Here is a 15,917-nt window from a genome sequence, read left to right as displayed (position 1 = left end):
AAGGGGCAAACACGCATCGGTCGCCTTTTTTTATCTTCAAGAAAACCCTAATCTAATAATCTCAAGCAACACTCGACTAAAAAGGCAGCCTTTTCAATTAGTTTTCTTCAATTGAATTTGATTCTCTTGGCTCCGATTTAAATACTCTATTAAGGTTCGCATTCTTTTTTTGTTCATATCCATTGATTTTTATTGACTGTTTTGTTTATTAGGGTTTGTATTTTGCAGAAAACATGACGGACGATAATGTGAGTAACGATTTGAAGGACGAGGTCCCGGAAGTAAGTGACAATACCCTTTAAAAAATTTCATTAATTTTGCTAATTTTGTTTAAAATTTCATTAATTTTGCTAGTTTTGTTAGGTTAGGTGGTTTATTTATCACTTTGTGAGCTGATGTTTAGATGTTTGATTTTCGGTTCGGTTTCGTTGCAGCTTGCGCCTTTCGATCCTACCAAGAAGAAGAAAAAGAAGAAGGTTGTAATGCAGGATATTGTAGATGACTCTGTAAATAAGCTTGCTGAGAAAACTGAAAATTTGTCAGGTATCTTTTAGTTAGTTTGCATTTTGTACTACTTGAAGTTGTTGATATTGGTTTGATGAGGGGCTGACTTGCTTTTGATTGCAGTCTCTGATGGGATTGATAGTGCTTTTACTGGTTTGAAAAAGAAGAAGAAGAAACCTGTAAGTTCCCTTTTTTCGCATGACAACGGATGATTGACGTCAAATTCAAGTTATGTGTATTTATACTCTCGGCGGAAACTAATGTTTTTTGACACTTGATGTGATATTTTAGGTAGAAACCAGTATTTTGGATGAAGAGACCCCTGATGCAGGGGAAGAGTTGGATGGTAAGAATTTACAATCTTTACATTTAAATTGCACATATATTTCAAGATTTCAGTCCATCATTGATACTTGTTTCATGGAATCTAAGAGGCTCCTTTTTTCAGATCATGTAGGAGAGGAGGAGGAAGGAGAAGGACTTGTGGTGCAACAACAGCTTTATCCATGGGAGGGGACTGACCGTGACTATGAGTATGAGGAGGTATTTAAAGTTGGACTTATGTAAATGCTATCTATGTTTTGTATCTTTCTTGTATGTTTATTGATGGCAGTGTAGTTGATGCAGCAGTATCAATTCCATATCCAAGTCAAATTAGGAAGTTAGGATTTTTGACGAACTAATTTTGCTTAGATGGGTTTAGAAGGAATTAACTTGAAATTGGTACTATAATTTTTCTTAAACTGCTGAATATTAGATGCAGTATATTACTTTTATGAAATGTTAATGTATTGCACCTTTTAAATAAAAAGGTTGTTTTGAAAGTATGCTTCAACTTTTTGAAGGTTGCTATTGTGAAACCTGAGCAGAATGTTTGTACTTTGAAGAAGCTTTATTCTTGAGATTTTATTTGTTCACATATTAAATCATACTTTAGCATCATGAAAAGTTTAGGTTACTAAATTTTCTATTTGGTTCTAATATTTTGTAATTGCAATGTATGTATTTTCCTTTATGTAGCTGTGAACAACAATTGAACGTTAGTATTCATTGAATAATAGTCCTTGTTTCTCGTTTTTATCTCTAGCGTGCCGTGCTAACATATTTGTTTTCTTTTTAATATCATACAAGCAGCTCCTTGGTAGGGTTTTCAACATTTTGCGTGAGAACAATCCAGAGCTTGCTGGAGATAGGCGGAGAACTGTAATGCGGCCTCCACAGGTGCTTCGCGAGGGGACAAAGAAGACTGTTTTTGTGAATTTCATGGATCTCTGCAAGACGTAAGTATATGCTGCTTTCCTCTCTTATGCCTTCTTACTCTGAATAAAGACCAAGAAGGATAACTTGTGTTATGCTTCACTCACTGTTGATTATTTGAAATGATTTTGCTTACTGTTATGAGAGTTTGTATTTTTCCTTTTAAGTAGTACTGTCTGTAGGAAAGACTTACCTACTAAGGATATGAAGAACTGATATTGGATTTAAGTGCCACTGCTTTTTTTTTTATTTGTTTTTGGGGGTTCATGTTGGAGATGCACACACATTATTCATCATATATTTCTATCTCTGTATGCATCATTTCTTGATTGTTTTAGAGTTTGATATTTGCATCATCTTCCTTTTCTATTTGTGGGAATTCAGAATGCACCGGCAACCAGACCATGTTATGGCCTTCTTACTGGCTGAGTTGGGAACAAGTGGATCTCTGGATGGACAGCAAAGGTTAGTTGTGAAGGGAAGATTTGCTCCTAAAAATTTCGAGGGGATTTTGCGAAGATATATCAGTAAGTGTTTTTCTGTGTTTTAACTGGCCACTTCCTCTTAGGCTTCACATTATTAATATATAATATCGTAAATGGATAGATGTTGCTTCTGTTGGCTGAGAAACCTAATGTATGTACTTTACAGATGAGTATGTCATTTGCCTTGGTTGCAAAAGTCCAGACACGATTCTATCAAAGGAGAACCGTCTCTTTTTCCTCCGCTGCGAAAAGGTAAATAGTTCATAAGATTTTATATTGTTGTCATTTCTTTTTGCTAGGCTAGACGCAAATTAGCATAATTGTGTTATGTATAGCAATCTCCGAGGCTTGAGATTGTATGACTGCATCTTATGCTGTTTCTTGCATTGAGGGTATTTTACTGAACGTGAACTTGAAGTAAAGACTCTTGGATGATCTGGTATTGATTTGTGTAGAATGTGAAAAACTTAATTTATTAAACATCCCAGCATAATTAAGATGACCATTTGAAAATATGCTGAAGTGTCCCATCATGATTAAGGACTTGCCTACATTGTCAGATTGTCACTATTGTCCGTTTTGCTGTTATCAGCATGATAATATTTCTGAAATTGCTATTTAATCTGGATTTTTTTTAATGCTATTGCTGCAAGTACCATGCCACTAGTTTATTGTAGGATTGTCTAATTCATGACAGAGACATATAGCTCTGAGGCCTTATGTGAACAGTTCTACTTTCAATTCACTGTTATTTATTTGTGCGGTGTTCATTTGGCAAGATAGTTTTTCTATAATTTGTAAATGTTATGAAGTGGCCTTTGATGATTGATTGTTTGCCTACATTGTCGGATTTTCTAGTTCATGATGGAGACATATAGCTCTGATATGATAATTGATTATTTGCCTACATTGTCGGACTGTCTAATTCATGATGGAGACAATAGCTGAGGCTGTATGGACAGTTCTACTTTCAATTCACTATTATTCTATTTGTGTTAGTATTATAGTTTATCTACAATTTGCAAATGCTGTGAAGTGGCCTATGATGATTGATTTTTTGCCTACATTGTCAGATTGTATAATTCATGACCGAGATATATAGATCTGAGGCCTTATATGACCAGCTCTACTATCTACTCACTGTTATTTCTTTGTGGTATTTATTTGGTATGATAATAATTTGAAGTGGCCTATGATGATTGATTATTGCCTACATTGTCGGATTGTCTAATTCATGACCGAGACATATAGCTCTGAGGCCTTATGTGAACAGCTCTACTATCAATTCGCTTTTTTTTTATTTGTGCGTTGTTTATTTGGCATGATAATTTATCTACAATTTGCAAATGCTGTGAAGTGGCCTATGATGAATGATTATTGCCTACATTGTCAGATTGTCTAATTCATGATGGATACATATAGCTCTGAGGCCTTGTGTGGACAGTTCTACTTTCAATTCACAATTATTTTATTTGTGGTGTTTATTTGGCATGATAATTTATTTACGATTTGCAAATGCTGTGAAGTGGCCTATGATGATTGATTATTTGCCTACATTGTCAGATTGTATAATTCATGACCGATAGATATAGCTCTGAGGCCATATATGAATAGTTCTACTATCAATTCACTGTTATTTATTTGTGTAATGTTTATTTGGCATGTTAATTATTTGAAGTGGCCTATGATGATTGATTATTTGCCTACATTGTCGGATTTTCTAATTCATGACCGAGACATATAGCTCTGAGGCCTTATGTGAACAGCTCTACTATCAATTCACTTTTTTTTTATTTGTGTGTTGTTTATTGTTTATTTGGTAGGATAATTTATATACAATTTGCAAGTGCTGTGAAGTGGCCTATGATGATTGATTATTTGCCTACATTGTCGGATTGTCTAATTCATGACCGAGATACATAGCTCTGAGGCCTTATGTGTAACACTTTTACTTCCAATTAAATGTTATTTATCTGTGTGGTATTTATTTGATATGCTAATTTATCTAGATTTTATCATACTTTGATTTTTTTTAGATGATTTTAGTCTGATTATTTACAAACATGGCAAGGTGGCCAATGATCATTTTTTAATTGTTTGCCTACATTGTTGGATTGTGTAATTCGTGACTGAGACACATTACTATGAGGCCTTGAATTTTTTTTTTAATTATGATGTCAATTCATGAAACGTTACAAGGAAATTGTTTGTTTTGTTGTTATCATGATATTGTATCTATCTTTGTAATATAATTTGTAAAAAATGGCTTGTAGAGCATTAAGGAATATTTTGATAATTTTGGAAACATATTAAATGTCCATGGTGAAAATAGTGGTTAATGCTTTGCCTACAATTTGTTATTGTCTAATTCATGAAAGATACTTGTACCTGTTAGGATTCCTTATCTGTATTGTTTTTCTTTGATTATGTAACTGATTTTTCCAGAATATTATTTGTTTTGCTGTTATTGACATGATACTCCATGAATTTCTTATTTTTTGTTCTTGATTAAAGCCTAAGATGATTCCAAGTTCCCATAAATTTTGATTTTTCGGTCCAGTTTGGTTTCCACCAAAACTGAATTTAAGACTTTTTTACTTCCAAAACCGAAAATCAGAACTCTTTTATATTGTCGAACCAAACCAAACTAAATTTATCGGTTTGGTTTGATTTGTGCACACCCTTAAGAGGCAATGCTGAGAATCGACTCTTCCTATATATTACAACTTTCACCTTGATGTCTAAATAGCAGTTGATGTCCACTTTAGCTGGCTGTAAAGCCTTGCATTTCTTGAAAATTAGTTTTTCTGGCTTGATCTGATCTCTTATGGTTTTCATTTTGTTTATTATTTGTGTGCAGTGTGGTTCTGGACGATCAGTTGCCCCAATTAAAGCTGGTTTTGTTGCCCGTGTTGGCCGCAGAAATGCTGGGACATGAGTTTCTAGATCTCAGATCTGAGCTGTGTTGCTGGATTAGCAGTATAATTAGTAATTTATGGTATACGAGAAAGACTTGTAAAAGTAAGATGCTGTTTTGCAGCAGTTCTCTTACAGAGTTAATTTTCTTTATCTCTTAAAAGTTTTTTTGAAATTGTATTTCGAAGAAACAATATTGGTTTTGGTCAATCCACCATCTTTTCAATTGGCGCTCTATTAGCTTTATTAATTTGATTTGTACTTTATAAAATGATGAGTATGCTATTGGAAGGCTCCGATGACAATCTATGATTGTGATTTAGAATGATTTCTCAATTTTTAATAGGGTCATAGTCATAAAAATATTTCTATATTTTACATTTTTTTTTTTCCGATTCAAGTACATGTTACTAAATGTGGCATCTTACTTTTTTAAACTTTTCATCTTATAGTGTTGTTTTAGGTGTTATGTTTGTTTTCAATAAAGGATGTTTTGACTGTTTTAATTGACAGTGCGATATCAGATAAAACATTTGGTTAGAAAATGTCAAAAATGAAAAGTTAGAATTTTTTTATGTCAAAAGATAAAAGGTTGAGATGAAAGATGTTATGTTTGGTTAAATTTGCCTAAATTGAAAAAAAAATGCAAAAGATGAAGATTTTTTTTTATTATTATAACAATAGCCCTTTTTTAATTATTATTATTATTATTATTATTATTATTATTATTTGTTTAGTTTAGATCATAAGATTGTAATTCTTAAACATATAATTTTTTTAGGTAAAAAGTATAAAAATTTATTGTATTTTCTTAGTTGAGCAAATATTAACATGTTAGACAGTACTTCAATTTTTATGGATAATAATGCACTGCTTTAATTTATATTTTATGAAAAATTGACTAGATAATACTAAGCAAGGAAGCAGGATCTGGAGAAGAATGGCACTGCGTTTCAGAGTTTGTAATAACATAAGCTTTAGCTTACCAACCACAACATTATCCATTTCTTCCAAAGTAACCCAATTCCGTACCTTAAACTCTCCTCCTCCAATAACAATCTGTTCCTCTGTTCGAGCTATGGGTTCCTCTGCTTCTTCCCCCAAACCAGACAATCTCCAAGGTATTTCTATTTTTATTCGACTCTCTCTCTCTCTCTCTTCTTAACGTAAATGTAATAAAGAAATTGACCCAAGGCGTATATGAGTTGGTGAGACGTTCTCCGGACTTTTGGTCAAGTGAGGTCGATGGTTCAAACCGTACTTATACAGTTGTTTAAAACGTGGGGCTAGTTTGACTCCCCTAGAGTGGGATTAGTCTGAATATGAAAGGGCTGAAGAAATCAAGTTTTTTAATTGCTAACTTGTTGAAGTTTCTTGACTCTAGATGATCATCCTTTCATGATCACATATTAGCCTTCAGCTGTTTGATTTTATTTTTCTGCCTTTTGTAGATGCAGGGAAGGCTAAATACGCCTCTATAAATGAAGATGAATGGAAGACAAGGCTTACACCTCAACAATTTTACGTAACGCGTCAAAAGGGCACCGAAAGGGCTTTCACTGGGTATGGTTTTATAACTGCACTGCATAACATTCTTTTACTGAATGATTCTGAAGTTGTTTGTTTGTGATGTTTGGTTTAAAAACTTCCTTTAAAATTGATTTTTTTAGCTAGAATAAGGGAGGGGTAGGTTTGAAATGGGATTCCTGGTTGGAATATAGTAATAGTAATATATTTCTACCTCTAGACTAAGGGCTTGTTTGGTTCAAAATCGTATACTTTTCGGAAAATTCACTTTACAATAAATTTGTTATCCAAGAAGTTATTACTTGGGTAATACTTAACATGCTTGGTTTGCTTTTAATTTCCCAAAAAGTTTTTATTTTTACTTCATTAAACTATTATAATTTCCTTATTTAGTAATCAAAGTAATTTATTTTGTTCTAGAATAATTCTAATTAAAGGGGAAGTTAAACTGCCAACTTTTCATAAAATGAATCAAGTAAAAGAAATTTAGTTATTACTTTCCGATAAATTTTACTTCCGTAATCTACTTACTCCCGACCAAGCAAGTCCGACTATGGTCTACTGGGACTATGATTTTTTCAAGTGAATTAAAGTACTTAGAAAGGCAGGCCACTAACTAAATGCAATGGAATATTTTGTGGCAATGTCTTTTGATCGCTGTAATTTTTCTTAAATTTCAGGGAATACTATAACACCAAAACCCCTGGAACATATCATTGTATATGTTGTGATACACCTCTCTTTGGGTACGTATTTCCTTCATTCATCTTTTCTAGATGTTTTACTGCGCAAAATAAATATATTGAAAAGCGAGAAGTTATGCAACACGGAAACATAAACGCTGAAATGAGAAACGGGGGAAAAATGATATTTTTTTGTAAGAATAGGTTATAAATATATAGTCTTGGAATTTTCGAAGCATTAGTAAAAACGAAATTTTAAAGTGTAGGAATTGATAAGGCGAAAAGTAATATATAACTTAACTGATCAAAATAGTGAGTTTTGTGCTGCAGGTCATCGACTAAATTTGACAGTGGAACTGGTTGGCCATCGTATTATCAGCCTATAGGAAATAATGTTAGGTCAAAGTTGGATTTGTCGATCATTTTCATGCCTCGTACAGAAGTCATTTGTGCTGCTTGCGATGCTCATTTAGGTCACGTCTTTGATGATGGTCCGCAACCAACTGGAAAACGCTATTGTATCAACAGGTAAAATCTGTCCTTCCCGCTCTACAGAGATCATTTTCCCCTGGAGCTCTTTCCTTGTTTTGAAAGTTGAATTTTGTAGTGAATTTCGGTTTTCATCTTATATGAAACTCTCCATGTTTGCAGTGCTGCTTTGAAACTGAAACCCGAGGGAGAGACTTTTTGAACGAGTCACCTGTTTGTATTGTAAAGCTATAAATCTGATGCACTCATCTGTTCGTTAGAATTCTGTAAAATTATAGATCCTCCAAACATACTGCTTATAGCACAGTACAAGATTTGAATACATAAATAGCATAAACCTGTGTATTGATTTCAAACTTAACTGAATAGTTTGTTTCAATAATAAGGTCAATCAGTACATTGTTTGTTTAAGTTGTGCAAATTCAGAAACTAACCCTGTTTCTTGCTGTCAATCAGACTTTTAGAGCAAGTGAGTATTGGCCATGTTGCATTTCTCTGAGGGCGTGGGTTCGACCCACCCCTCTGATGCTCTGCAGTCGGTGGCTGAATTAAAAATTAATTTTTAAATTAGTATTAATAAAATAACCAAACCCTGCTAACCATATTTTAGTTTTTTTAAAAACAATCATGGTTTTGGAAGATTTCTTGAACTAGCTATTCCAATTCCAAAACTAAAACCTTTTACAGTGTTTTGGGAAGATTACAAAACTAGACAAAAAGTGAAAGAAAACAACAAAAATGTTAAGTTTGCTGAAATATTACATGAGCATCTCAAAAAGCTGAAAGTTTACATTTAATACATTTTTAATGAGAATGCAACACAACACACAAAACAAATAAAAGAAAGTCAAAAACGCGTCAGAATAGGTCAAAAATGCGTCAGAAACGCGTTTGACATGCGTCTGACACGCGCGTCACAATTGTGTGTCAGTCACGCGTCAGGTTTTCAAAACAATTCAAACATGTATCATTTATGTATCTGTTATGTATCAGATATGTATCAAGTACATATTTGATTATTATTTTTTCATATTTAAAAAAAAATAAAAAAAAATTATTAATATGTATTATTTATGTGTCTCTAAGGTGTATGTATAATATATTTTAAATTAGAAGATATATGTATCACGTGCTTTAATCAAAATTCACGCATCAAATAATATCAATAACTTTTTGATATGTTACTATCCACTATAAATTGAAGTATAAAAATAATAAGTTATAATTTTTTTAACTCAACTTTTATCAATATAAACATCTTTATATAAATGGATATAAAAAAAATAAAGAACTAATAACAATATTTATCCCCTTCATCAAATTTATCGCCTTTGATAAAAATACTATATATATTATTTATATGTTTTATTTATGTGTCTCAAAATTATATTATTAATATGTATTATTTATGTATCACAAAAACTATTTAAAACGGAAACAATTTACTTCACGACTGTTTTCATTTACTAACTCTAATAAATTACAACCACTACTATCCACGATGTATCAGAGATCTATCGATAATTTATCAGCGAATTGGAGTTCAATCCATGAAATTTTAGAAACAACTCGGATACATTTTGTGTTCATCTCAAAGACAAAATAGAAACATTCTCTAAAAATAATACGGTATAATAAACTTGTTGCTAAAAAATTTGTTGAAATCATAAATTATAAATAAAAATAAACATATGAGAGAAGTTAACAAATAATAATTTTAATACTACACCTCAAAATACACACATAATACATATATTAAAATAAATGATATACGTCTAAACTATTTCTGATATGTACAAAATATGTATCGAATATATATAGTATTTGTATTTGAGTTATATATTTAACGCTTTGAATATATAGCTTACGGGTAGTTGAAATGTATTTATAACATATATTAAAATAAAAAATATGTCGCATGCTCCATAAATTGTATAACTTAGTTATCAATGATACGTATTAAGGATATATTTATCATGTTTTAATTGTATATGAAAGATGGATCTAAAAAATACATCTAAAAGACACACACACACACACACATATATATATATATATATATATATATAATATATATATATAAATATTCTTTGAGCTGTTTCTGATATGTATTGACGATGTATCCGAGATGTATTGGAAATGTATAGGAGATGTACCGAAAATGTATCTCGAAGGCATTGAGATACCACCATTGACGAGAAGACGCATATCAAGAATATATTTATCATGTATAAATTATATATTAAAAATTTATCTATAAATACATCTAAGGAACATGTCAAACACGTTTAATGAATTAATATATATTTAAAAATAAACGTATTTGAGCTGTTTCTGACATGTATTGCATATGTATCTGATATGTATTAAAAATGTATCTCGAAGATAGTCACATACTAATGAAACTTATTGAAAAAAAATATCTCAGATACATCTATACAACATACTTGATACATAATCTTATATTTATTTAACGTAACAATATAAAAACGATTTATTGACTTCCAGCAGATGGATTGAATGACGAGGTTGATTAGGTTTGGTTGCAACAAACTTTCACAGTTCTTCTGGCTGTCAATACCTGATTACTAGCCCACTTGAAAGTTCTAATCTCTTCCTCTACATCTTTATCCCACGATGTATTAGAGATGTATAATAATATATCAGAGACAACTTAGATATATTTTTTATACATTTCAGAGACAACTTAAATACATTTTCTAAAAAAACAATATATTAAACTTTTCATTAAAGACATTGTTGAAACCATAAACTACAAATATATTGATGGTATATCTATGATATAACTAAGAGACAATGACATAATTGAATTAAATATTAGTCAATCATTAGAGTTATTTGATTTCATAGCAAATAGAAAGTCTTAGTTAACCCATCCTCAAAGCCCAAACCTAACTGATGCACATAATAAGGATTTTCTCCCACAACAATGTTCAAATATGCACCTTAATCGAAAGGCTTTCAAAAACCATAAAAATTGAATCTTGAAGAGATTCACTAGCACAAGGCACTAACAGATCAGTTAATCTAAAACAAGTTAACGACCAATTGATTAGCGACGGGTATGTTCCCTCGGTAATCCGTCGATATTTTTGATTAGCGACGGATAAATCCGGCTATACTTTCTAGTAGTGGAGGATGGTGGTATTTCATGCGGATAAATAAGATAAAACAAATTATTTTAAAAGCAAACAAAATTAATAAAAATTTAATAATAATTATTACATATAAAATAATTCAATTCGATAGATAAATTATTTATTTTTTGTTTGTTGCATAATATTAATTTATTGATAATTATAATGAAAGATCTAATTATTCAAATATATTTATTTTTTATTTTTATCCTATTTTTAATTATTTGTCAAAATATTTAAAAAAATATGAGATTTAATTTATAATGTAAAAATCGTGAGCAATCGAGAAAAACATATATATTGTTATGAAAGAAATAAAATGATAAAAGAACATGAGAGCAATACACATATTTATGAGAAGGAAAATATAGCCCAGCTATAGACATAGTGTAGTGCATATATTAATGTTGGAGTGTGTAAATCCTTGTCCATGTGTTTTTTTAGGGTTAATGTCAAAAAAAATCATGAACTTTACACGTTTTCTCATTTTAATCACGAAGTTTAAATTTTCTCATTTTTCATACACGAACTACCACTTTTTTCCAAATTCATACACGGTGCTGAGGTGGCACTCATTCATTGGTGTAAAATGACCTCCACCTCAGCGAATTACACCAATGGAGCCGTGACACCTCAGCATCGTGTGTGAATTTGAGAAAAAGTAGTAGTTTGTGCATGAAAATGAGAAAATTTAAAATGCATGATTAAAATGAGAAAACATGTAAAATTCGTGAATTTTTATGACATTACCCTTTTTTTTTTTATCAATTCCACTTCCACGTGGTGGCTTAGGAAGAAAGCATATGATATGTAATAAATAAATTACTTAGCTATTAATTGTAATTGTAAAATTAGCATTAGTGTAAAGATTAGGCGAGGTTAGCATTATTGTAAAGATCACCCGTGTTTAGGATATTTTTGCAATTTTCTTATAGGTTTTAGTAGCTGGTAATCTATTAATCACTTTATTCTATTGGACTTGTACAATCCATAACTGTTTTCGTTATGTTTTTAGTGCGCGGTAGGTTCATATAGCGTTGGCGTGGGCTAAAAATCTCTATTTCAGGCCCACAAGTCATAAGTGGTCTCTAACAAGCATTATGACTACCCAACTCATATGATAATCAATTATCTGATTTAATTTTATATATAATATTTTAATCCCTCTATCTCGTGATATCCAGATTGAATATAAAACATAATACGGTCATCTTTATAATAATCAATCATTAGTTTCATGATTTCAAGTAGATTGGAAATGATAACTATTTATCAATTTATTTAGTATTACCATGCATTTCCTTCAGTATATCTTTTCGAGGGGCCCATAGATATTTTATTTAAATAATTGAGGGGCAAATTCCTTCTCAGTCACTCACATTTTTCACATAGTTACTTTCATATCTAACGACAATTTTTTCCATTGTCCTATTAAAGATAATATAAGACTGTATCAAAATGTAAAATAACTATGTAGAAATTCATGATGATTTCAAAGTCAAAAGATTACCTTAATATTATTATAATGAAAGATACTTATAACAATGATATATGTAGTATTCTTAAATGGCACCTATAATTTAACTTAATACTCATGTACATGATTAGTAAACATGATCATCAGTCAACATCATATTAGTCTTAATGTACTATTAAGATAAGGGATAGTTTGAATATAATTGCTCATTAATCCTAAGAATTTTACTATCAAATCACATACTTGATGATTTTAAGAAGAATTAAACATTCAAGCATTTAATCATAACATATAATGATAATAAAAGTGTCAACTAATAAATAACAAAAGATAAAGTCAATACATGGTCAAACATGATTGACCTAGTGCATATCACTAACAATAATGACAACAACCAGATCTTGCCTCGGTGATAAGGCACATGGACAACATGGCTAGAGGTGGTAAAAAATATTATGTGACATTTATAGATGATTGTTCTAGATATGCTAGAGTTTATTTATTAAGAAATAAAGATGAAGCATTTGATATGTTCTTAATTTATAAGGCTGAAGTAGAAAACCAACTTAATAAAAAGATTAAAAGAATTAGATCAGATAGAGGTGGTGAATATATAACATTTAATGAATATTGTGAAAAAGAAGGAATAATACATGAAGTAACTCCTCCATATTCACCTGAATCTAATGGCGCAGCTGAAAGAAAAAATAGAACCTTAAAAGAAATGATGAACGCTTTATTAGTTAGTTCCTCTGCTAGTGATAACTTATGGGGTGAAGCTATACTGTCTGCCTGTCATTTACAGAATAGAATACCTTATAAGAAAACAGGGAAAACACCTTATGAACTGTGGAAAGGTTATAGACCTAACCTGAAATATTTAAAAGTGTGGGGGTGTCTATCTAAAGTAATGTTGCCTGACCCTAAGAAAAGAAAAATTGGCTCTAAAACCTCTGATTGCTTGTTTATTGGATATGCTGAACATAGTGCTGCTTATAGGTTCCTTGTTTTGAGAAGTGATGTTCTTGATTGCAACACTATAGTTGAAACTAAAAATGCTGAGTTCTTTGAGAATGTGTATCCACTAAAGACTGAGTCAATTTCTCGAATGCCTACTGTAAATGAAAATGAAACTGAAAATGTAACTGTGAACTCTAGTGAGGAGTTGATACGGAGCAAGAGACAAAGGATAGAAAATTCTTTTGGAAATGATTTTTATACATATTTGGTCGATAATGAACCTTTAACATATAATGATGCAATTTCTTCTACTGAGTCTGTTTTTTGGAAAGAAGTTATTAAAACTGAAATTGATTCAATTAATGAAAATAAAACTTGGGTTTTAGTTAATTTGCCACCTGGCGCAAAACCCATTGGCTGTAAATGGATTTTTAAAAGAAAAATGAATCCTGATGGTTCAATTGAAAAATATAAAGCTAGATTGGTTGCAAAAGGCTTTTCTCAAAAACCAAACATTGATTATTTTTACACTTTTGCCCCTGTAACTAGAATTGCTTCAATAAGAGTTTTAATTGCCTTAGCTTCAATTCATAAACTTTTTATTCATCAAATGGATGTTAAAACTGCGTTTTTAAATGGTGAGCTAGAAGAAGAAATTTATATGACTCAACCTGAGGGTTGTATTATATTTAAAAATAAGAATAAAGTTTGCAAACTTTTGAAATCATTATATGGTTTAAAACAAGCTCCTAAACAGTGACATGAGAAATTTGATCAAGTCTTAATTAGTGATGGGTTTTCCTCTACTGATGCTGATAAATGTGTTTATACTAATGTGCTCGATGGTGAGTCTGTCATTATTTGTTTGTATGTGGATGACATGCTTATCTTTGGTACTTGCCTTAGTATAATACACGAAACAAAGGCTTTTCTTGCTTCCCAATTTGATATGAAAGATATGGGTGAAGCAAATGTGATATTGGGTGTTAAGATCATAAGGAATGGTGATAGTATTATGCTATCACAAGGACATTATGTTGAGAAACTTCTTAAGAAGTTTGGACATTTTGATGTCACACCAGTGAGTACTCCTTATGATGCCAACACTCAATTAATGAAGAATAGAGGAGATCCTGTGGGTCAAACTGAGTATGCTCAGGTTATTGGGAGTCTGATGCATCTGATGAATTTCTCTCGACCTGACATAGCTTATGCTGTGTGCAGATTGAGTAGATATACTCATAATCCCAACCGTGATCATTGGAATGGCATTGTCAGACTAATGAAATATTTGAGAGGAACCATGAATTATGGTATCCTATATAGTGGATTTCCCGCTGTACTAGAAGGGTACAGTGATGCTAACTGGATCTCTGATTCAGATGAGACAAAATCCACTAGTGGCTATGTGTTTACACTTGGAGGAGGTGCAGTTGCTTGGAGATCTTCTAAGCAAACGATAATTGCCAAGTCCACTATGGAGTCCGAGTTTGTAGCTCTGGAATTAGCTGGCAATGAGGCTGAGTGGTTGAAAAACTTCTTAGTTAGTATTCCTTTGGGAATGAAACCAACTCCTTCAGCGTCTATGCATTGTGATTGCCAAGCGGCAATAGCCATTGCGAAGAATAAAACTTACAATGGTAAGAATAGACATATTCGTCTAAGACATGATGTGGTAAACCAATTGCAAAAGAATGGAATTATGTCCATTGACTATGTGAAGTCAGAGCTGAATTTGGCCGATCCTCTGACTAAACCTTTAGGAATGAAAATGATTCTTGAAACATCGAGGGGAATGGGACTTGTGCCAATTTGAGTATTAACCGTGATGGTAACCCGACCTCTGTGATTGGAGATCCCATGAATTTGGTTCATACAGGTAATAACAAGTCATGTGTTAGTCCTGCTAGTACTAAATTTTGATTTAGTTCATTCCTATGGTGTGGGTTGTGCTAGAAGCAACTATTGTGAGGTTGAGTTTGTAACTCTTAATGATTTCATAATTCTTAAGGATAGTTTATATTTAGTTGCTATATAAACCTGATGAAATCACCTATATGAGTGTGGAGTGGGGCCGCTCCTATATGACTTGTGGCTAAGTCATTAGAGCATTCATGAAAATCCAGGCACGCGCACGGCCTATTAGCGCAAAACCGCGTTGAGTAGCAGTTTGTGGAAAGTAGAATGTGAATGTTGAGAATTATATCTTACAATGGAATTCTTGGTTCATAGAAGTTTAAAACTTCACCAAGCTTACCGTGAGTTATAACTCTTCTTTTCAGGTTTTGGTTCATAGTCTAAAAGACACCAAAACTAATGCATTTTATTTAACTTGAGAATTAATCCAGCAAGTGTTTTTTCTGTTTTGAAATAAGTGGGGGATTGTTGTAAAAATTTGTTTTTGTTTTGTCTTATTCTTAAATTGTCATTTTGTGTTATTTCAAAACAACCAAAATCCCAC

At 31.8% G+C, this 15,917-nt stretch overlaps 2 protein-coding genes and 2 non-coding genes across 4 annotated transcripts; all 4 read left to right on the top strand.

Annotated features, from left to right (window-relative positions):
* On the top strand, nucleotides 1–5,388 carry LOC126668021 (eukaryotic translation initiation factor 2 subunit beta). Its single transcript, XM_050361214.2, has 10 exons — nucleotides 1–154; nucleotides 229–281; nucleotides 435–543; nucleotides 628–683; nucleotides 796–850; nucleotides 953–1,047; nucleotides 1,639–1,784; nucleotides 2,146–2,288; nucleotides 2,413–2,498; nucleotides 5,107–5,388. Exons 2-10 carry the CDS (start codon nucleotides 234–236, stop codon nucleotides 5,182–5,184), a joined length of 816 nt encoding a protein of 271 aa, XP_050217171.1. The 5' UTR covers nucleotides 1–154; nucleotides 229–233; the 3' UTR covers nucleotides 5,185–5,388.
* Nucleotides 3,431–3,510, top strand: LOC126670838 (small nucleolar RNA SNORD34). Its single transcript, XR_007638832.1, has one exon. It is a non-coding gene; the product is annotated as a small nucleolar RNA SNORD34 (small nucleolar RNA).
* LOC126670840 (small nucleolar RNA SNORD34) lies at nucleotides 3,602–3,681 on the top strand. The gene has a single exon (XR_007638834.1). It is a non-coding gene; the product is annotated as a small nucleolar RNA SNORD34 (small nucleolar RNA).
* Nucleotides 5,389–6,038: 650 nt separating the features above from the next.
* Nucleotides 6,039–8,272, top strand: LOC126668022 (peptide methionine sulfoxide reductase B1, chloroplastic). The gene is made up of 5 exons (XM_050361215.2): nucleotides 6,039–6,283; nucleotides 6,614–6,725; nucleotides 7,370–7,435; nucleotides 7,703–7,900; nucleotides 8,024–8,272. The coding sequence occupies exons 1-5, from the start codon at nucleotides 6,103–6,105 to the stop codon at nucleotides 8,061–8,063; spliced, it is 597 nt and encodes a 198-aa protein (XP_050217172.1). The 5' UTR covers nucleotides 6,039–6,102; the 3' UTR covers nucleotides 8,064–8,272.
* The last annotated feature ends 7,645 nt before the right edge of the window (nucleotides 8,273–15,917 follow it).

The sequence above is a fragment of the Mercurialis annua genome, linkage group LG2, assembly GCF_937616625.2.
Source record: "Mercurialis annua linkage group LG2, ddMerAnnu1.2, whole genome shotgun sequence".
NCBI lineage: Eukaryota > Viridiplantae > Streptophyta > Magnoliopsida > Malpighiales > Euphorbiaceae > Mercurialis > Mercurialis annua.
Note: the sequence above shows the minus strand (reverse complement) of the source record. Positions and strands in the feature narration are given on the sequence as shown.

Bases quoted from the DNA above. Each gene is read 5' to 3' on its own strand.
- LOC126668021 (XM_050361214.2), top strand. From the start codon at position 234: ATGACGGACGATAATGTGAGTAACGATTTGAAGGACGAGGTCCCGGAA. The intron at 544-627 runs GTATCTTTTAGT...TTTTGATTGCAG, and splicing joins GAAAACTGAAAATTTGTCAG to TCTCTGATGGGATTGATAGT. The intron at 851-952 runs GTAAGAATTTAC...TCCTTTTTTCAG, and splicing joins TGCAGGGGAAGAGTTGGATG to ATCATGTAGGAGAGGAGGAG.
- LOC126668022 (XM_050361215.2), top strand. From the start codon at position 6,103: ATGGCACTGCGTTTCAGAGTTTGTAATAACATAAGCTTTAGCTTACCA. The intron at 6,726-7,369 runs GTATGGTTTTAT...CTTAAATTTCAG, and splicing joins ACCGAAAGGGCTTTCACTGG to GGAATACTATAACACCAAAA. The intron at 7,901-8,023 runs GTAAAATCTGTC...CCATGTTTGCAG, and splicing joins AAACGCTATTGTATCAACAG to TGCTGCTTTGAAACTGAAAC.